Source organism: Halichoeres trimaculatus, unplaced genomic scaffold (genome assembly GCF_033239565.1).
Source record: "Halichoeres trimaculatus isolate MK-OKI-2021-1 unplaced genomic scaffold, fHalTri1.1 fHalTri1_scaffold_1, whole genome shotgun sequence".
In the NCBI taxonomy this organism is placed as follows: domain Eukaryota; kingdom Metazoa; phylum Chordata; class Actinopteri; order Labriformes; family Labridae; genus Halichoeres; species Halichoeres trimaculatus.
Genome location: NW_027437179.1, coordinates 14,040,673 through 14,063,185, shown reverse-complemented (window position 1 = coordinate 14,063,185; position 22,513 = coordinate 14,040,673). Strand labels below are relative to the sequence as shown.

The following is a 22,513-nucleotide window of genomic DNA, read 5'->3' as shown; positions in this document are numbered from 1 at the left end:
CGGTTCATACAGGTATCCTTTTGGTTCCAAAGTGAATGAAACTTCATCGTCGCTGTCATAGTCACTCATTTTGAATTTCCTACACTGCCTCACAATCCTTAGAGTACAAACAAAAGAATTACAATACTTGATCAAACTCACACAAGGCTACAACGGGCGTAGCATAGCTTGTTTACATTCCCTACAGCTGAAAGGAGGAGGGGGGACAGAGCGCACTAGCCCTGCGCGGAAGGACACATGACCAGTTAGTTAGGTCCGGATAAATGTTTATATTTCCGAAGACTTAATTCCCCTAAAAAATATTTTATGTAGCGTACTCTTAAACTGTGGTATTACTTTTTGATTTTAGTTCTTGTAGGCAGAGAAAATAGCCTTTGAATTTGGTACGGTCTCTCCCTGTTAGCGTCTATTTCCTCGTCACCATCGATTACAGTTTGTGTCTTCCTGAGGGAGAGGAGACAACTTTCTACTGTATCTAATGTCCTTAGTGGTCACATAGAACTCATACAACCCCACTTCAAACAAACTGAACTATCCCTTTAATGTGAGCTAGACCCTGCAAACCTGTTTCTCATTATTCACCTGCACTGACTGGTGTCTGAGTTATTTTTGCCTTTAGAAAAGTCAGCTACTTGGAATCTAAAACAAGTAGGCATGGTTCATTTAACATAAAATGATTTGACGACACTGTTATCTGTGGTTTAAGATGTATTTGTTCTGCTGTTCTCTTAGGCCCCTGGTTGTAATATGATCAAACAGCCACATCAATATAATATATCAAGATGATTTTGTTTTCAATAGTTTTCATGTGGTTTCACTGTTTTTGGTCATGAAATGTGTTTTAATGATTTGCGAACTTAATTTCTGAACACACACGCACACAGACAAAGATGTTGAACAGACTCTATTTCCTGCTCTGTTCTTTCACACTCACATTAAAAACTCAAGGTCTCTCTGTTTCCATGACTTTGTTTCCTTACAGTTGATCTTTCTGTATCACTTTTACTACACACACACATACACGCTCTTTGAAAGTTTTGTGTATGCGTGTGTGTATGTGTGTGCTGCACAGGTGTTCGGCACGCACCCAGCTCTCTCAATGCTTTTATTCTGCCTAAAATCTTTAACAAATGTTTCTCATTATCCAGTCCACTTTCTGTCCTCTGTCTCACACACATACAGACACGCTAACCACACACTCAGCCCGCGCACACGCACATATTCACAGTCACACTCACCGTCATGCCTGGTTGAGTCTGAGCTCCCTGAGAGGTTGGTGGAAATGATCCTGTTGATTGGACTGTAACAAGACGTGACTGAGGAAATGAGCAGTAAGTTGTCTTTGTGAGAAAACCAAGACTGTCACAGTTAGCGTGCTGCTCATCAGAGAACCTGGAGATTTACTCAGTTAACAATCTGACTGCTCACAAATGTGAATGGTTGGAGCACTCAGTCGCTCTCCTTTTTAACCCAGTCGTTCTTTTTAACCATTGTCTGACAAATACTCACTATTTTCTATTTTGAAAGAAAAAAAGTAGCCACTCAGTATTGTCTTCTTCCGAGATGGGAAGCTTGAGCATGGAACTATGTGGCTGTTTACAGCCAAAAACAAAGCAGTGATGGCTCTTCGACTTTGGCATTCTCCTCCCCGCTGCTGGAGAGAAATCTCTTTAGCAGCAGGGAGAGGAGTGGGCCAGGACGAGGTTCAGGGGTATCTGCTCTGGTGGACCAACCAGGTCAGACTTGCTCCTGATTGGTCAAAAAAGGGAATCGCTGACATCAGCAAATCCCCCAAATCCAAACAGCTTTTTTTAGGTCAGGATTTTACATTCAAAAGCACTACTAAGTACAGGTTTTGTCATTAAATATCACATTTAGTGGGCTGGGGGGAAAGCCAAAGACCCACAAATTTCATTAAAAGACTTAATAAAGTGATTTTTGGATAATATGGGACCTTTAAACTCTGTAAGGGGGGAACACTCTGGTTATATAGTTTCCCCATCTAACACTTAAATAGAGCTGTTTTTTGCTAATCCTGGTCCAGTTTCAGCCATGAAGACAAAACCTGATGATAATTTCCATAGTCAGTCATAAAATTTGTCAGTAACTCCTCACAGTGACTTTGAGTAAGGATTTTGGATGTTGATGAGAGCTCACTGGGTGGCCAGAGAAGCAGAGAGGACGACAAGCAGACTCTGCGACATGTGATCACATCCTCTGACATCACTGACCCTCTGACCTGACTAATCTCCAACCTCACCAACACACACACACACAAGGACACTCCTCAGAATCGACCTTCTTCATGATGTTCAGAGGTTTTGACCTTTTGCCGTCGACCAATCAGCAGAAATCCAGATCCCCATTGACCAGTCAGAAGCAATTAACATCAGCTCCTAGACTCAGAGGAGAGGAAACACAACATTTATCCATTCAGGTGGATTGCAGACTGAAGCTTCAATACTCATCATGGGGCTGACTGCTCAAACATTTTATCTTAAAATACTTTCTTCCTGGCTTTAGAAGGTTTCATCCTTTACATGACTGTAAAATTGCAGGAGGCTGTATAAGTCATCAAGAGAACTCTAAAATGACACACTTGATGTAAAAAGGATTCTGTGTGACGTAAACACTGGATGTCCTCCTGTCTTCAGTGTTACTTTACGCCGTGTCCACCTCAGGGAAGAGGTCTCTGACTTATCTCCTGCTAAGCTTCCTTTCATCATGAGCTCAGTTCCCCATCTCTGGATCACTTGATGGATGTGATCTGCAGGGATCAGTGAGGCAGAGCCAAGTGCATCAGGTCCATAAAATAGAATCCTTCCTTCCTTTGATTGTCTCCATGTCTGTCCCACCCAGATGTCTTGGCTTTGGCCCATCCAAGACAAAACCTTTCTGCAGAATGTGGAGAAAAATATATTTATTTTTTTAGTGAGCATGCCCTGGAAAAAACTGAAACGTCATGAAGTTTTTTTTGTCGTATTTTTAGTAGAAAATGTCTTTCTAGACCTCATATGAGCCACATTCACCTGACCAGTCCAGAAAAAGTCTTATTTCAAGATGTTTAAACATGCTTGTAAAAAGAAAAAAAAATCGCCAACAGAACAAGAGAAAAGTTAGTTATAATAAGACATTAATCTAGTTTCAAGCAAATTTTTCAGCATTTTTTTCTTGTTTCATTGGCAGATTTTTTTAACTTGTTACAAGCAACTCAGACCTCAATTTTGTCTTTTAATAACTGGAAACAAGACATTTTTCTGAACTGACCACTTGAATGAGGCTCATATTAAGTATAACAAGACATTTTTTACTTAAAAGAGGGCAAAAACACTTGATAAGATTTCAGTTTTTTACAGTGTAGCTTTATTCCAGAATTATTATACTTTTTATTCTGTTTTTTTTTTCTTTTTCTTTTTTTTTTTTTTGTTTGTTTTTTTTGCACTTCCACATGAGCTTCATTTCTCATGGTTGCGAGATCTCAACTGACCCGAGGAAGAGATGTTGAAGACTGTAAGCTTATTTCTTTTAACAAAAAGTAGAAAGAGAAACCTTTTTCAGTGGGTCTACGTTGAAATATGTGATGGACAAGGTGCATCTCAGATACAGCAGGAAAACAAATCAGACTAGCATGCTAATTCTAAATCATGTCCTGAGTACCGTGTGTGTGTGTGTGTGATGGGAGAGAGCTGGTTGTCTGAATGAAAAATGAGCCGTAAAGATCTCATCTGTACCATGAAACTGACACTGCAGCCGCTGTTTGATCTGATTTCAGATGAAGCAGAGTTGGCTCGATGACTTAACCCCAACTGTATGTGTTCGCTGCGGGATGTCTGCGTCTGTGACGGAGAAACATTTGGAACAGTTTAGCTGCACCTTGTGATAACTCTCAGAAGAAAGCCACTGTGATGAAAGTGACACTGCTTTGTCTTTGCAGAAAAAAAAAAAAAACTTTAAATCAGATTTATACAGTTATCTCTTCAGTTTTCTTCTGAAAAACATTTTTTTTTTAGTTTTGTCATGATTTTAAAATTTGAGACACTAGAAAAAAAAACAAAAAAACAAAACAAGGATATTGATGGTCACTCCTGATCTTTCATCAACATTAATCTGGTTTTGAGGTCAGAATGGTGTCATGTATGATCAAAGTGCAGAATATTTATTTGTTGTTGTCCGATAAAGACTCTTTAATTGTCATTGGCTGAAAGAACTTAGTAGCAAAGTTTGATATAAAGCATTAAAGAGAAGAGAAGCATGTGCAGCCTTGTGATTGAATTTTGGGTGGACAGCTTTTAACTCACACATTTAATTTCCTGTCACATGAAAACCTAAACATAAACAATGAAAGATAAAAATAATAAATCAAAGAGACGGGTTCGTAGGAAAGCTGGTTGACAGCGTTCTCCACTCCTGCAGATATTTTTTCTGTCAGAGGAATCACTTCAGCTCTGGCTTCATGTCCAGGCTTTAAGTGTGACCAAGTGTGATTAATGACTGTACATATGAACCCACCACATCCCTCTCCAGCTGATGTTTCCCATGATCCTCCTCTGTATTTTCCTAGGCTGGTTGGCGAGCAGAGGCTCTTGTTGTAAGCCCTGATGAAAGCAGTGAGGATGCTGGAGCTGCTGTGATTTATTCCTTTTTAAATGATTTCACCGCCGCTGAGTTGTGACAAATGTGCCGTGCTGCATTCAAAGACCTGACTTCTTTCAGAGTCACACAGCGGCGTCTCTGTTCATGTTAAGCTGCAGATTCACAGTGTGGGGTCTGCTCCTTTGACTCCCCGGCAGAGGCTGCATGTCATGACGGTCTCTTGGAGTTTCATGGTTAATTTCCTCCGCTCATTCAGGTGATTATTCGCAGCACAGTGGGGTCAACCCAGCTGACTCACAGGGCGGTTACTGCAGCAGGAGAACTCAGGGGGGCTTCAAGGTTAATTAGTTGTTTTTACTCAAGTTCACATTATAGCCAGAGTTCATGGATTTACCTACAGTTGACCCGGATTCAACAAATGTATTACAGATGGAGAACTCAGATTCATGCGTCATTGTACCGACAACTTTTTACTTATGAAAAACAGTCTTTATTGTAGAAACATACACCTCTTATTACTGCCAAATATTAACCAAAGTTATCCCAAGATGCTTTGCATATACAGCATTGATTTGTATAATTCCCACCATAGCAAATCACTGTCGGTATTTACCATTAGTGGAAAGAAACAAACTTCCTTTTAATAGGCAGGAAACTAGAGGAGAGCCAGATGGATGGTCCTCAGAAGGTGGAACAGAAGAGTAGAAAAAAATAATAATAAAAAAAAAAAAAGGATTTGTTTTATAATTCATTTTTATATTGTAGGAAGAGAGGTACAATATTTTGATTTTTCTGTTTGTCCTCATAAATTGACAATAACAGGTTTTGAATCATGAATCTTTGAATCTTTAAAGGGAGAGCTATGTAGAGAGATACTTAAAGTTTCCTAAAACTTTCCTCATCTCATCTGGATTAAAGTCATTCTTGAGGCACAAAATCTACTTTACTTTCACAATGAAGACAATTCAGTGTGTAAAAATCTATAAATAATTGAAATATGTTGAATTACGATCTAAATAAGATGTTTTGTGAAGTTTTAAACTGTAGAACTACAAAAAAATATATTCCTTTTTTTGTTGTTGGCTAATGTCTCTCCACATATCAGGCATGTATATTGAACTGGTACATTGACTGTTAAATGGATCCATCCATACAGAATTAAAATCTGTCTTTTTGTTGGTGCAGTTTTCTGACCAGGGACCTAAACCTTAAGGGTAGCCACAGCTGCCAGGAAAGTTGGTGTTGATGTTGTGGTAGGTAAAGCAGAATAGTGGCAAGCTTCATTGGAGGTTGTGATGTATTTTAGTTCAACAAAGTGTTAAAACATGATTTTATTTAGTGTCAGTGTCACTAAGCATCAAAACCATCTTTGAATAACTTGATTTAAAGCTACAGGGAGCAACTGCACAGTAGAAAAGGAGACTCCAGAGCTGCAGGTTGCAGACCCCTGTGCTGGACCCTTCTCTTTACATAAACTGATGCGCGCTATAAGACAATCTGGATAATTTGTGGCCAGATTGCGTTACTTCCAACATAAGTCAGCAGAGGTTTGGAGATGATCAAGGTTAGACTGATTTGCAATCATGAATGTGAAAAACTTTTTTTATTATGTGTATTATGTGTGTCTATGGCAACAAAAGCAGCCCAAAACTCAAAGTTAAAGTTAAGATGGCTTGTTTATTTATGGCAATGTTAGTGTTTATAAAAGCTGTCACTACATAGCTGACAATAAAGAGATGGAAAAAGTAACTGTTGCACTGAATGTACCACGTATCTGCACAGCTTTCAACCTTTAGTTTGACAACAATCCTCGGATTTTTCATTATTTTGAATTAAACTAAGTAGAAGTATCAGTCCATGGGGTCAGAAAAGAAAGTTGTGTCCAGTTGCTTAAAGGCCTGCATTGGAAGCACAGTCTTCTAAAGTATTTGGGCACCACAAACTCAAGGCTTTGAAACAACAGCGGTGATGATTATTATTTCCATCATATATGAAAAAACGTATCTTTAATCTGTGCTGAACCCAAAATCCCGCCTGATGGCTTCGCCCATGGGGTGTAACTGTGCATGGAGTGGACACATATTTCTCATCAGTGTGTGTGTCAGTGTGAGTGTGAGTGTGTGTTGTGTGTTGAACCCACAGTCTAGCAGCACTTTGAGTGGTTTAAAGTTAAGAAAAGAGCAAACTTTACCAATGAGGATGATGGGACTGGAGAAGTCTTTATTTGCTCAAATCCATCTTAAAAAGTGGCATTAGTAATAAAAGTGAACTACTTTCTGTTTAAAATCAATGCTGAATAATGGTCACTGACAAACCATTAGACCACTAACGTTGACAGAAGAAGGAAAAGAATGTGAGGTCAGTTATGAAGTTTAATAATAAAATTAAGAAAATACTAAGAAAACATGAAACTCAATCACTGCAGAAGACTTCTGCCAGAGAAAACACTTTCTGGACCTCAGCATCATAAGTATAGATCTATACATCTTTCGGCTGAAACCCAGTCATTCAGCCCTTCTCGCTCCAGTTCCAGTTCACAGCAGTGTGGGGCCGAGCTGACAGCGTTACAGAGTAAACAGAGCAGCAGGGCAGCAGCCGGCCGAGGCCGAGTTTCAGGGTTAATTTGCTCTGCTTGTTCAGGTCGTTTTCTGCCTGCTTTAACCCGACTCCCCGGGGACAAGAGAGGCAAATGCTCTGCTGGCAGCCTGATGAACTTCTGCTGTGTGTGTGTGTGTGTGTGTGTGTGTGTGTGTGTGTGTGTGTGTGTGTGTGTGTGTGTGTGTGTGTGTGTGTGTGTGTGTGTGTGTGTGTGTGTGTGTGTGTGTGTGTGTGTGTGTGTGTGTCTCAGAGTGTGTAAAAACTGTGTGACCATGTCTGCAGCAGGGGGTAGGGGTAGAGGTTGAATTAATTAACTGGAGAAAAAGTAAATCTTCCACATCAAAAATAAATACTTGATTGCAAGTTGTTTTCCTGAATCCAGAGTTTGGATCCCTATTATACACAAAGACCCCCACAGTGTTTATTATGAAGTCCTCATCCAACCATCAGGCTGTCAAACTCAGGACCAACATCTGAAGTCCATATGGCTGTTGTCAAACTAATGTCACTCACATTGTTGTGGATCAGATGGTGCAGGTAGGAATGTGTCTGTAAAGTAGCACAGACTTGAGTTTCAAATGACTCCATTAAGCTTCAGAAAAACTTGATCTTCTGCCTCAATAACAGATGGGCCGTTACATTTAAAAAAATTTAAACACACTGATATAGACATTATACAGATTATCTGTGTTTTTCTCTCCTGAAAACCATTTCTGTGGTTAATTTTGTAGAGATGGTGGACACTGGAGCTTAACTGTCAGACAGAAAAATGACAGAAGAGCAGAAGAAAGCTAAATGGGACAGTGATACAGTCTGAGCTAAAGGCTAATTAGCCTTTAGCTCAGGCTGAAGAGTGAGGTTACGTTAGCGCTGCTTGGTAGATGACTGACAGGACATAGCTAACCAGGATTTACTAACGTTACATACTACAGACATGTCTTAGAGCACTGGACTTCCAGCAGCACTAAATAGAAACAAATACTGAAGTACTTACAAACTGTCAGTGTTTGCTTGTTGACATGTTAGCCTACAGAGCAGCACCAGGCTGCCGATGTTGCTACTTAAAGCTGGCTGCTACAATGTTTGCTTGGTGTCACATTTCAAACCGTAGTACTACGTAACTGTACTGATTAATAACTTACCTTGGCGTGTTGTATTCAGTAAAAATTTGTCTTGTACAAAGGAAATTTGTTTCAATCCGATCTCCATTTAATTCCACAACAAACAGATGCCTCGCTAAAAGTAATTAACAACTGTGCGGAGACTCTGGGCCAGAAGGTGGTGAGGGAGTGCAATTAAGACAGATCCTTCTTACAGCATCTTTAATCTCTCCAGCTTTTGGGTTGTTTGTGGAAAATGGTCACATGGTCACTGAATTATTATCCCAGCATCCTGTACTTGTGCTACGTTTCTTTAATATGTAGCTACTGTAATAAGAGCGTATCAGGTGACAAACAAGATTCATTGTGTTTAAACTTTAGGACTTTTCTCCCCTTTCTAAATACTTGTGGCACATGTTCAGTACATCATTGCTAAAATAATGTGTAAATAATGGAGCTTAATTTGTCACCTTTTGCATCTTGGTTAGCTGAAGTCCACTCAGAAATAATGAATTATATTTCCTTCAGTTGGGTTTACTGCTTTTAATCACACTCTGTATAAAACTCACTGCCTTCGTTGAGCAGTGATTTGAAGCTGAACAATTGCATTCCATATTAAAAATGTCAACACTAAGTACTTTCCAGCTAATCTAGAGACTGGTAAAAAAGCAAAGCTGAGTTGATCTTGCTACACCCCTTATTATGCACAATAACAACATCTCTAGCACTTGAGGTTGTCAAAAAGATAATTTGTTTGAAAAGAAATGTAACCCCTTGCACAATCATCACAAAGAAATAAGCTTTAGAGAGAAAGTGGAGACTGTAATGTGAGTAAAATTACCACATAAAAATAGTAATATTTCCATTACGGTTTGTTTGCAGAGCAGTTTTTCTACCATCCGTCTACCCATTAATAACCTTCTACCTATCCAGGGTCCTGTTGATCCAGGCTACTTCATTTGTGGCTAAAACCTGGTTGTTTTGCAAAAAGATGATGATATCCAGTTCAGCACCCAACCAGCAAACAACCACAGCAAAAAACACCAAGAAAACCCACAGAAACATGATTAAGAGCACTTAGGGCTCCATAAATCAGAACAGAAGCAAGAGAGAGGGATTTGCTAAGAGGCTGCATGAAAATTAGTCTGATAAAGAAATTACCTCTCGATTAAAACCAAGGTGAAGCGAGGTAAAAACATGTCGCACAGGAGGTAGAAGTAGCAGAAACCAATCAGTGTTTTCTCATATGTTCAAATCGAATATGTGTGCCTCCACATGATGTATGAAAACCAGACATTGCTCCAAAACACAGCTTCAGTTCATGCTGCGGAGAAACACACACATTCTTTCTCTGAGATCGGGTGAAGAAGGAGCAGAACGTGACACAACAAAAACTTCATGCTGTCTTTAACAGTGTTCACATGGAAATAATCATAAATCCTTTAAATTGGCCATAAAAACTTGCTCTTGTGTTTGCTGCTATGTGTTTTTAGTTACTTGCCTTCAGTAAATAACAACTAAATGAAGCAAATAAAAGCCATACATGTCCCAGTTTATCCATAAATGTCTTTTCTTTCTCTGTCTTAGATCTGAAGAACGGTTCAGCCGTCTTCTGGACGGGCGGAGTCAGCGGGGGATACCAGGTCATGCTGTTGGACGAGGATCAGGGATGGCTGCTGGTTGGAGGGAAAGACCACATCTACCTGTTGAGGCCCGACAGCCTGGATCAGCCCACGCAGACGGTGAGACATTAATCCAGCTGCTGATGGGCCTTCGAATGATTGATGCATCACCTGTTTTATCTTATAAAATAAAACATTTAAGGATCATAATTTAGCTGAAGATTTCAGAACATCTGTTCCTCTGTTGTCTTTTCTCAATCAGATCCACTGGCCCGCTACCAAGTCAGATGTGACCCACTGCATAATGGCAGGGAAAAATCCAGAGGTAAGCATCTTTATATCACAATAAATTAACTGTAAAATATTGAACAGTTATAAAACATAGTCTGTATATCTTTGCAGTGCAGTTTATATGGGTTTTGTACTCATTTTTGTTCCACTTTTAGTCCAACTGTACTCCCTTTATTTGTGTGCAGAGCTTTGTTTCCTTCTTCCTGTGAGGAAAAGTTTGACATTTGGGGAAATGCACTTAAACGACTAACTGCTGGAAGCTGAATTGAGACCACAGCTAGCTTATCTTTAAATAAAGCTTTGAAACATAGCTAGCTGCCCTGGCTTTGTCCAAAATCTACCTTCAAGCAACCTTAACTCTGAGTAAACCACATTTTATGTCCTGTGTGTAAAACTGAAATGTAAAACCAGTAATGAACAGTTTTATGAGAGGTTGTAGTCCAATATTCAAGACTCTTTCTTGGCTTGCTCCCATTTTTTCCTGGCGTCTTCACTTTGCCAAGAGTTAGTCCTGCAAATCATCCACGTCAAACAATGTGATGTTGTTTTTAACCTTCTGTGCATTAAAATGGGTTTTGTGAGTGTATTACAGAGCACACTGTTGATCCTCTTCGCAGCCTTTGTGCCAAGTTAAACCAGCAGGTTTTGGGTGGTAGATCAAAATTTACTTTACATGCATTAAAGTGACACTAAACCTTTAGTTTAAAAGGTATTACATATTATGCTCCTTTTCTGCAGTTTAATATGGATCATTGATGTCTTCATGAAATGGTAGTAACATGTTTCGGTACAAAAAGCCAATAAATCAAGCACAGCAGCGTTGTTTCCAGGCTCTCATAGCCCCTCTGTTCAGAACGCTCTGATTTAGTGGGCGTGACCTTCATATGTAAATGAGGCACAGCTGATATCACCCCGCTCTTCTACGTCACCTGAGAGCGGCGCCACGAGCTCCGAGTGCACAATGTTTAGAAAACAGCGAAGCTCGTTTACCGTAACGTTACAGGCTAAAACAACAGGCTAACCGCAGCTAAAGTTAGCATCCTGAAGCTAACACAGAGACAGGGGGGACACTGAGGAAAAGCTCTTATATCTGCTCCACAGCACACAGCATTTAAAATACTCACATTTCCAGGGTCCGAGGTTTGTTGGTGGATGGTTGGTAATGTGCCTGGATTCAGGACCAGTCTATTCTCTAGCCCTCTGTTGTACTGTCCAAAGTTGGAAAAGCAGTTGGTCGTGAAGTGACTAGCACACACATGCACAGTTTTACTGAGTGTAGCTGGCACAGTTCCTTGTTAATGAACTCTAGCCACTTTGTCTTGTCTTCTTCCGAGATGGGAAGCTCAAGCATGGAACTATGTGGCTGTTTACAGCCAACAACAGAGCAGTGATGGCTCTTCAGCTTTGGCATTCTTAACAGCAGCGTATCTGCTCCAGTAGACCAATCAGGTCAGACTTGCTCCTGATTGGTCAAAAAGGGGAATTGCTGACATCAGCAAATCCCCCAAAAATCCATACAGCTCGTTTTAGGTCAGGATTTTACATTCACAAGCACTACTAAGTACAGGTTTTGTCATTAAATATCACATTTTGTGGGCTGGGAGGAAAGCCAAAGACCCATAAATTTCACTAAAATACTTAAAAAAGCTATTTTTGCATAATATGGGACCTTTAATCACCATTAAGTTCACTTGAATGGGACATGTCTGCATTATTCCTCGCTTCCTGGTTTTACACAATGATGTGCTTCATTTTCCTTTCAGACCGAATGTGCAAACTTTGTGCGGTTGCTGCAACCTTTCAACAAAACTCAGGTCTATGCTTGTGGAACTGGAGCCTTCAATCCCCAGTGCACTTACCTTCACCTGAGTCCCAACACAGAGGTAACAGTCATTGATCTGACAGAGGTTGTATGACTAGGACGTTATATGGATGTAATTATATAAAAAGATTAGGTCTTCAGTACAAGTTTTCCTAAATATCTGTGGGTTGTTTCTCTTATTTTCTATTCAGCATATTTGGTTACCCTCATTTGGGTATTCCTCCCTACACTCCATTCAAAAACAACTGAGATCATGTATAAATCTTCACTTTAAAACATTCAGACATTCCTAACACAAGCACACTAAATCGTTCTCACAGAGATGTGAATATCTAGAAATTGTGCTGGTGTTTGTTACTAAAAATCAGTAAATCACGCCTAACAGAGCTCTCGCTGTGCACTGATAATCCACAAACATGCACAAAGAAATACATCAGAGATCAAGCCTAGTCTGCTTCCTCTTTCTGTGTATCGGTCATTCTGAGTGTGTGTGGTCTCTCTATCTCTTTTCTGTAGGAGCCACAGTTCATGTTGTCTCATTACGTGGAGTCCGGCAGAGGAAAATGTCCCTTCAGTCCAAGGGAGCCCTTCGCAGCTAGACTGACCGGTAGGTCTTATGCAGTCCACCCACACACTGTGGATATATTAAATCACTTTGTGTCACCCTCTGCCAGCCGTTTTCATATTTCTGGTGACACTAATGTTCTGCAGCGTACAATCCCTCCTCTGTCTTATTCCTCGCAGCACATCGTCCGTCCAGCTGTGACGTGTGTGGTCTGCTTCACTAACTTCACACTCTGATGTCAGCTGTTGGTCCATGCAACACTACAAACATGAAACACCTCAGATACACGTAGACCCCCATAAAATCTGCTTTAAGTTATCAAAATGAGCTTTTACAGCACGATAGCTGCACCAGAGCTGGCAGCTCCAGAAAGAGGATTTCAGTTCTCCACTTATAGCAAATGAAAAATGGAAAAGCATTTTCTGTTGAGGAGCAATAAGTTGTTTACAAGACAGCCGTTTTGGAGATTGATAAGTTGGAAACTTAAATAAAACGCCTTCATATAAAATGTTTTGCACATTTATATCACTTAGTTGTCATTTGTCTTCAGAGAGGTATGGAGTTTTATTCTCTTCAGTCTGTTGTAATCAAAAAAGCTGAATTTGACTACATTGTGAGGTGACATGCTAACCAGAGCAATGCTAACTCGCTAGTTTAGCCAATAGCTGGAATTAAGTGACAGACATGGTTTCCATGGTCTGATAAGTCAATGAGAACGAAGTGTTTGGCTTACACAAATAACTTTATTCACTTCATCACTACACTGGCTTCAGACGATCAAGACTGGAGGTTGCCACTAAATTATAAGCTGGCTAAATCTCTTTTACACCATTTTTTTTTCCAACCAGGAGAGAAACTGTTGATACTGGGTACAAAAGTAGTCATTTCAGATCAGGTTCAGATTTTATGACCTGAAAGACTGCAAGACATTTGCAGGTATCATGCAATAAACAGAGAAAGTAGGTTTGTGAAATTTTAGGTGTGTTTCATGAAAATTATGAAATCTGAAAAGAAAAGTTATGAAAACATGGAGTCAGTCTTAAGATTTTTACTCTCAGTTTTTATCTTTTGTCACTAAAAATAGAGCCTAATTAGAAGAATCTACCCCTCAGTCCTTGGACAAGTTAAAAAGAGCTGTGAAGATGTCTAAAGGGATCGTACTGTGGTGAATGTGCTGAAGACAAGCGACAACCCTCAGTCTAAAAAATGAAACTAACAAAGAAGTGCAATAAAATAAAGTTCATCCACTGTCCACTTGAGGCTGATGGCAGAAACACTGGAAACCACAAACACACAAGATAGATTTTTTTTTTTTTCCTTTTGCAAAAGGTGGCTTCAAAACTCTGTCACAGAAACAAATGAGTGATGTCATGGAGACTACGTCCATATGTTATACAGTCTTTGGGTTAAACTGGACACATAATATGTCTCAGACTATTTTGTGTATTTTTTTAAACAATTTGAGAATATAATCATACAAAGACTTTGACAGGTTAGTTGTAAATGTGAGTAAGAAAATTTGTGGCGAATGGGAAGAAACAGTTTGAGTAGAAAACATGGCTCCTCAAGGCAGGGATCTCTGAGTTTGTCAACTCTGTTTCACATCATGTAATTTGGAGTCATTTCATCCCATTTTAACATGTATATTAATGTGTACATTAATTTTTAGTGTTCTACAAAGGGGGAGTACAAACTGTCAAATCCACTTGTTTAGAAGTTGAAGTTTCGGAGTGATAAAATTAAGTTTACAAAAGGATGTTCTTGATTTCAGGGGTTTTCTGTACAATAGAATAGAATTGGGTTAGATAGAAGTTTACACATTTTATCAAATATATGTCTGGAAATATTGGTTGTTTTTATCTTAAAAATACTATGAAGAAAACAACATTGTGGAATATCACTGTAATAAATAAGACCATTGAGCTGTGAATGTTGCAACACTGTTTTGTTCAGTTAATTCAGTTACTCCCTGGAGGAATGGAAAATTTTACACAAAGAAGGATTTATTGCTCTGCTTAATGCAAACATTGTGAGGGACTGTATGGATTTGCTCAATAGTGGTGAGAAAACCTCACACTGCATGTCGTTTTTGGCTTTTAATGTGGGTTTCTTTTTATGTTTTATAGATGGGGAGTTTTATGCTGGGACCTCAGTCGATTTTATGGGAGCCAACGCTGCAATCTTTCGTACCTCTGTACAGGGGAGCAAGCAGCGTTACATCCGGACTGAAGCATACGATCAAAACTGGCTTAATGGTGAGAAACTTTTATCCATTTAAAAATTTTAAAATTGTTAAATTAAATGTATTCAAGACACATCTATAAAATAAACTGCATCTGCATAAATTATCTTTTTCTTAGAGCCTGAGTTTGTGGGCTCCTTCTCCATCCCGGACACCCACAGTCCTGACGATGACAAGGTCTACTTCTTCTTTAAGGAGAGGGCCGTGGAAGCTGGACAGTGGGACAAAAGGGTGTACAGCCGCGTGGCTCGAGTCTGTAAGGTAGTTACAGAAAGACAGAGACAGAAGTTATTTCTGTTCAAAGTACAAAATGAACTAAAACTTACAGAAGAGGTAATACAGGGTTAACCACAGTAAAGGTATGCTCTGGTTTAATCCCACATCTGGCTATCAGAGCATCATAAAACACAATGAGCGAGGTATGATGTTTTTCTTGACTGGCCAAGATGAGTTAGTGTGTTTTTTATTCATCATATTTTTGATGTTGCATTCCATTCAGTACAGCTATTTGCAGCTGCTAGCTTTGCTTCAGCTCTCCTGAAAGATATTATGAAGATATTTTTATTGCAGTGGAGCTTTGTGGTAATTCCCTCCAAAGGTAAGCTAAAGCAACTTGAACTGCAAGAAGTTAAGTCCCTGCTCCTGCTAGCTTGGCTGGCAAATAGCAAGCATCAGAATGTTTGCAAATGATGCAGGTTCACCAGTAGTAGCTTTAGAGTTAAGTAAATGTTTGCTACTGTCATAGTGAAGACTATTAAAGTTTTAAGTAAATTGTAAGCACAACTCAACTCAGCTTCATTGTTCATGGCTCTGAACGTCTGATATGCTAGCTTATTAGTAAGCAAGAGGCATAAGCTAACTGCTAAATAACAATTTCACTGTCGCTAAGTTTTTTTTTTTTTTCATTTATTTTAGCAGTTATCATTACCTTTGAAATAAGATTAGGGTTGGCATTTTAAAAAAGACATTATAAGCTAAACTGAGTGCAGCTGGATGCTAACAGTGTGCTAGCTAAAACAACAGCCAAGGTATGTAGAAAAGCAGCAAATTCTGAGAATACAGCAACTAGCTAACAACTGTATGAGTTCAGCTAGTTATAGAACTAGAATGACAGAAATGTTAGCTATCAGAGCTAGCAGTTTGAGCACAAAGTCTTGTTCACAGAGGCTAGACTCTTATTTACAGTAGTTGCTGGTTCAACTCCCAGCCTTAACCATATGACTTAAAATATAACCTAAAAAAAGAAATGTTAACCATTGCTGACACTGCTTGTGGTACAAGCTAATTAAAACAGCCTGGCAGCAAATGCAAACAATATGATACAGCTACTTAATTGTCAATTTGATATTAGTGGTGTTTTTTTCTGTGTAAAGAGAGATAAATTGGCAAAGATTGACTTTTTTATTCATGGGAAATGTAGTACCAGTTTTTTTATGGTGGGAATAATTCGAGACAGGGTGTTGCAGGAAACTGTGAGGAAGCATTGAGGTCTTATCTGACCCTGGCTGGGTTTATTTCTTTCTTTATTTACTTATTCAGCTCCACCCTGTTCATAGCCTTTACACTTAACTCTCTCCTCTCTACTCCATCCAGAACGACGTAGGAGGGAAGAGGAGTCTGATCAACCGCTGGACCACCTTCCTCAAAGCCAGGCTGGTCTGCTCTGTCCCTGGTCCGTCTGGAGTTGATACACAGTTTGATGAGCTGGGTAATACATTCCTCCTCCCTCTTCTTCCTTCCCTTACAGCGTCTTCACACCCTCATTTTATCATTGAACATATTTCGATTAATCCGTCACAGATATTGTGTCCCTGCTGTCTTCAGAGTTTCTCTTCCTTTATCTTCTTTCTTGTTCTTAGAGAAGGACAATGTTTGATAAGAGGTTTTCCCTCCTTTCCTGTCCCTTATTTTCTCACATTAAAAAATATCTAACCAACTGAGCTGTAAACTCTTGGAATAATTGTTTGTGATTATTTAACACTTTACTTTTGATATTTACCAAGGGTTCAAAGTAAAGCCAAGCATGTGCAACAATTAAAAATAGGGGGGACCAGGTATGGTTGTAACATGGGGAGTCGTAACACCACCAATTCCTCCAATCAAGGGTAAGATAGGAGTCATATGATTATTTCAATAATTACCTACTTCCAACCTGATCACACATGGTGATTTTCAGGGATAGGAACAGGTGAAATCAAATTTTATGGAGAAAAAAAAAGATTTTGAAGCAAGAAAGTAAATTTTTTGACTTAGACTAAAACCATTTGACTTGTATCAGAATAAATTGTAGTTTCTCAGGCTAAACCTGATGCATTTTTCCCATCCTAATTTCAATCCACTTTGCTAATACAGCTAGCTAAAAACATGCTGACAGGGCTGGGGATGGTTGTAACCCATCTTTAAACCATCCACTTATGTACAACTATCTAACGCCTAGGCAATGGAAAAGAAACACTGGGACCTGCAGATGTTTTTTTTTAAAAAAGCATTTGATGAAGTCACAAAGAAAGGTTAGTCAGTCAGATCAGTCACAAAGGCACATGGGATCCACCATGTATTTGACATCACCTGGTGAGGTCTGTGATATTCTTGCAGAGGTTTAAATTGGCGGTTTTTTTAGTAAACAAATGTGGGTACTTTGCATTAAAGTTTGAGAACTCTGACTCAAAAATTTAGTGTGTTAGAGTCAATGAAGAAAAAAGTGTCACAACCATACCCAGTCTCCCCTAAATACTAAGTTCTTTTTTGTACCAAGTGATTGACAAGCGTACACAATGTAACATTTTAAGACTCTAAAAGTAGTGACCCTAAATGAAATTGACACTGACTTGTGCTGAAATTGAAGCTGTACAACTTTGTTGTTTTAGAGGACGTCTTCGTTCTTGAGAACAAGGATCCCCAAAACCCAACCATCTATGGTGTTTTCAGCACATCCAGGTGAGGAAATATTTAACCTGATTGTAGAGACACACATGATAAAAAGTGTTTACTGTGACATTTTAACATTAAAGATCCCTAGCTGGAGATCCTTTTTTTTCAGCTCCCAGTTTTCATCTTATCATGTATTAATCATGGCACTGAAATAAATCATGTTGTAAGTTTCGAGTATTTACTTTTTTTTTGCCAAGATCAAAACCAAAGTCAGTCCAATAACATCTCACTAAACTACATTTCAAACTGTGCATAGGCTATTTGTATATAGCTAAAGCTCAGCACAATCTACAGAAACTCATCAGCGCTTACAGCTGATGTCCTTAAATCAGTGTATTTATCATAACGTGAAAATTTAATTCAACAGTTAAAAAAAAACTCTTAGGAGGACACACAATTAAAGAAAACACAAAAATTGATGCAGGAAACTGTTCAGAATGCACAATAAGAATTATTCGGGACTGAAAACGTTTGCTAGTCACGATAATCTTCAAAACATCATGAAAAACAATTTGAGCACTTAGTGACTGATTTTTAACAGCAATCACTAAAAAAATGGTTGATATTGGTTATTGAAGGCATTACAGTAAAGCCACTCACAAAATGCTTATTTGATGAGAACAAGTCGTTTTCATTCCTCCGAGTGTTTTTTTTTTATTTGTTTGTTTGTTTGAATGACAGCAGAACAGCTAAACTTATTATAATCCAAAATAGTACAAATCTAAACAAAACCCCATATTTTGTTTTCAAATTGTAATTCCTTGGTTCACGATTTTCACATTTGTTTGTAATTGTGACATGACTTAGTTCAACTACACAAGCACCAAAAAGAGGAAGTACACAAATCTTGTGACTTTTCTCAAAAAGAAACTGAAAGTTTAATCTACAAAGGTCGCTGGGAGGGTTTCATCCATTTCTACATCTGCACCACCCGCAGGGCTGGCACGTGCACACCCAGTGTGACACAGGGTTGGGGGTCAGGTGAGGGTGGGTGTCGGGGCTAAAGGTGAAGAGGTTCAGCTGGTTGTGTTATTGTAGCCCTGATGTAATAAAGCAAACCCAAACTCTGATTTCTGTTCTGTCCTCCCATCCCTCCTTCCTTCCTCCCCTCCGTTTGATCCCTCCTCCTTTCCTGCCCTGTTCACCTCACTTCCACCTCATCTTCTTCCTACATTTCTGCTAAATCCCTCTTTCCCTTTCTCTTAAATTTCATTGCCTTGAATCTGTCTCTTTATCTCTGAGGCCTCTATATTTCAGTCTTTATTAGTCTAACTCAAACCTTCTCCTCTTGCAGCTCCATATTTCGAGGTTCAGCAGTGTGTGTGTTCACCATGGCATCCATACGAGCAGCGTTTAACGGACCGTTTGCTCACAAAGAAGGTCCAGACTATCGCTGGGTGGAGTACAAGGGCCGCATCCCCTATCCCAGACCCGGCACTGTAAGTACACACACAAACACTTACATTAATGTTACAGCATTGCAAACTTATTTGTTTACGCCTTTTCTCAGCAAAGCTTTCAAACAGTTTATCCCAGCCCCTACATCTCAAGAGGGTGCACAAGTTTTCCTTTGGCTTCTGCACAGACTCTAGATTCTCAGTGCAGGTGCTAAGGTCAGAATCCAAGCTGCCCTTTGTTGCATCTTATTCTCAACTCCCCTTCCCAGTTCCCTCCACTGTCCTATCTTAGGTCATATAAAAATGTCCCATAAGTTAAAGGTGAGGCGTTGGCTGCTTGCATATTAAAGTTCTCAGCCTATATTTCGCTTTAAACAGAGTGTTGACAGGATGGTTTTTATGTTTGTGTGAATAACTGAGAGTTCCCTGTGAGGTCAGGATCTGAACACACACAACCCCTGTAATGAAAACAAGCTGATGAAGCTGTGAAAGGGTTAAACTCTGTGATTTAACACCCAGCAGTGAACTCCTCTGGGAAACTTCAACTTGACAGGAAGGCGGAGGTTTTAGTGTTTGAGTGTGTCAGGTGTTATTTCATTCTCCCTGCAGGGGAATTCTCCTCTCTGTGGAGTGGTTTCGCATCATGTGGTTGATTGCAGAAGAGGTCAGCCACGTCAGTGTTTGTGCATGTGTGAGGATGGAGGGGAGGCAGGTTTGGGTAAGCCTGGAGAGTTGAATGCAAAAATGAAACAGTCAGAGATGTTGTGTTCACAACAAAACAATTTTTGTATGTTCATGTTTATCTTAAGATGAAGGCACTGTTCTCCAGGCGTAGCAGGTACATTTTTCAGGATTTCACCAGACACCATACGGCCATTTTCATGAAAACTTCTCTAGAAATAAAAGATTCTCATCAAGAAAAAGAATGTCACCACTTAGACCCTAAAAAGTCATGTGAGGCTCATTAACTTAGCTGTACTTATTAAATGTTTGCGTTGGGTAGCACTGCGTCCTGTAAAGGCTCTGTGGTGACTTTATAAGTGACTTTGGAATAGTCTCAACTTTATACATTGTTTCTTCAATGACTCTTCATCAGCTAGCTATTTTTTTTCTTTTTTAGCAGCAAGAAGAAAAGTAATTTTTGTGTTCACTAAAACCCACAGTCAGCAGAGGTTGGAGGTCACTGCAGCCAATGCCAAACTGATAGTGAGTTTATGGCAGTGAAATTCCTTCAGTTGCACATGGAAAAAATGCAAAAAGATACGAAATCTTCCTTCCAAATCAATTCTTATGTCACTTGAATAGGCCTTAAAAAGGTAAAGAAGGTAGTCTTGGAGAAGGAATCCCTTATTGAAAGTAAACCCTTCACAGAAAATGTGAGAAAAGCAAGTTTGGCCATAACCATTAAAAACAAAAACAGCTGTAAGAATGTAAAAATTGCTTAATCACATGTACTTGCAGCTGATTCATCCTGTGTTGTAAATGTTAGAGAGGAACTCAGTGCACAATTGCTTCTGCTACGTCTATCCAACTTCCTATCTGTGCCTTTTTTTCTGTGAGCTTCCTGCCAGCTGTAGCAGGTTGAAGACTTTGTTCATGTGGAGTGATTTTACTGGCAGAGTGGACAGTACTAACCATTTTATGAAGCCCATTCCATCTTATTAGTTCATTACACCCAGTAAATTTGACTGGAGGAGCTTATTGCAACCTGGGATCAATGGCAGATTTTGGGTTATCTCCTTTTCTGAGTCTGGAAGTATTTGATTTGTTGACTGTTTTCAGGGTATATGGACACATAAATCTCCAAGAAACACATGTTATGTCTTTGATTTTTAATTTGTAACTCCTCACCTTCTCCCCTTGTGTCATTTCTCTGACCCACAGTGCCCCAGTGAGACATACGACGCTCTCCACAAATCCACCAAAGATTTCCCGGACGAGGTGGTGAGCTTCATGCGGCAGCACCAGCTGATGTGGGAGCCCGTCATGCCTCTGGGCGACAGACCCATCCTGACCCAAGTCAACGCTACCTACATGCTGAAGAAGGTTGTGGTGGACAGAGTGGATGCTGAGGACGGATCTTATGAAGTGTTACACCTGGGCACAGGTGAGAGGGGGGAGTCAGAGGGAAAAGCAGAGTAAAAGGAGGACAGAGGGATAAGAAATTATTTACTTGTGATTATGAATATAAAAGACAGTTTAAAAAAATTATACAGGCAAATTGGTTTGCTTTTTACATTTAGGAAATTCACTCACAGAGATAAACACTGGAGTCATATTTTTTCAAGCAATCACAAAATTCAAAATCTTTAAGTAATATTCACAAAGGATGAAATGATGCTGCTAAAAGCACCACCAATTTTGTACAGTTTGTTACCTGTGTGCTCCGTCTCAAAGTCTGATTCACAGAGTAAATCATGAAAATAATATATTTTCCTGACAGCCTTTGACTTTGAGAATATACACAAAGAGCTGGATAAAAAGGAAGAATCCTTACATATTAACTTAGTGTAATAGGATAGTTTATTTTTCGGCTATTACTGTGTCCTTTGCTCTGCAGAGCAGTTTTGGGAGCATTAACCCTCGGAGCTCCTTTGGTGATTTCACTGTATCTTTTTAGCTCATCACCATAGATCAAGGGGGCACAAAAGCTGCAAAATTCTGAAGTGAATCAAGACCTTAAAATAGTCAGAAACAATGAGGAAAGGATCCTTCACGCAGTCTTGCACCCTCACAAATCTGCCTTTGTCACAGGGCTGATTTGATTTCTGAGTTTTGGTCCATTGATGATACATGAGAAGCACAAACCACAGCCTGGAGAGCAGAAAACAAAACACAAAGAGATTTAGTGAAATCATCTTTCCACAGCTTCAGTTAAGCAAAACCTCATCATTAGCAGATCGTCGAGGCTGAGTGCGCTTCATCTGCTCACTTGTTGGGTGTAAACTTTCATTCATTATCTCCTCAGAGAGTTTCTGAAGGTGAAAAATGGAGACGTTTACTGTTTCATTCCAACGAGAGACTCCTGACAGGGTGAATGAGTTCTCGAGTGTGTCTGCTCTGTGTAAGCTTGTGTGCGTTTTCCTTTGCTGCAGTAACCAGGTGTGTGTGGAGCTGTATGTGTGTGTGTGTGCATGCGTGTGTGATAAATGGTGGAGGTTATTTAACAGCTGGTGACAGGTTGAGGGTTCAGAGGTGCTCCCACAGCTCTATACATCTCCTCTAAGTGGATTCCTCTCCAGCGTCTCTCATCCCCCCATCAACAGCACATTTACCTGCCTGATAGATGCTTTTCAGCTCTTTCAAGTGCTCTGATTTTAACATCCTCCACCAGGATGAATTTTGAACTCTG

General features: G+C 39.6%; 1 protein-coding gene across 1 annotated transcript in view; it reads left to right on the top strand.

Moving 5' to 3' along the window:
- The window catches only part of LOC141789193 (semaphorin-3D), a 142,616-nt gene that overhangs the window by 99,423 nt on the left and 20,680 nt on the right, over nucleotides 1–22,513 (top strand). The window contains exons 3-12 of the mRNA XM_074668538.1: nucleotides 9,879–10,033; nucleotides 10,176–10,238; nucleotides 11,968–12,087; nucleotides 12,543–12,633; nucleotides 14,718–14,846; nucleotides 14,952–15,094; nucleotides 16,427–16,541; nucleotides 17,701–17,770; nucleotides 19,059–19,203; nucleotides 21,046–21,268. Of these exons, the coding sequence (XP_074524639.1) occupies nucleotides 9,879–10,033; nucleotides 10,176–10,238; nucleotides 11,968–12,087; nucleotides 12,543–12,633; nucleotides 14,718–14,846; nucleotides 14,952–15,094; nucleotides 16,427–16,541; nucleotides 17,701–17,770; nucleotides 19,059–19,203; nucleotides 21,046–21,268 (1,254 nt within the window). The remainder of the gene's footprint in view (nucleotides 1–9,878; nucleotides 10,034–10,175; nucleotides 10,239–11,967; nucleotides 12,088–12,542; nucleotides 12,634–14,717; nucleotides 14,847–14,951; nucleotides 15,095–16,426; nucleotides 16,542–17,700; nucleotides 17,771–19,058; nucleotides 19,204–21,045; nucleotides 21,269–22,513) is intronic.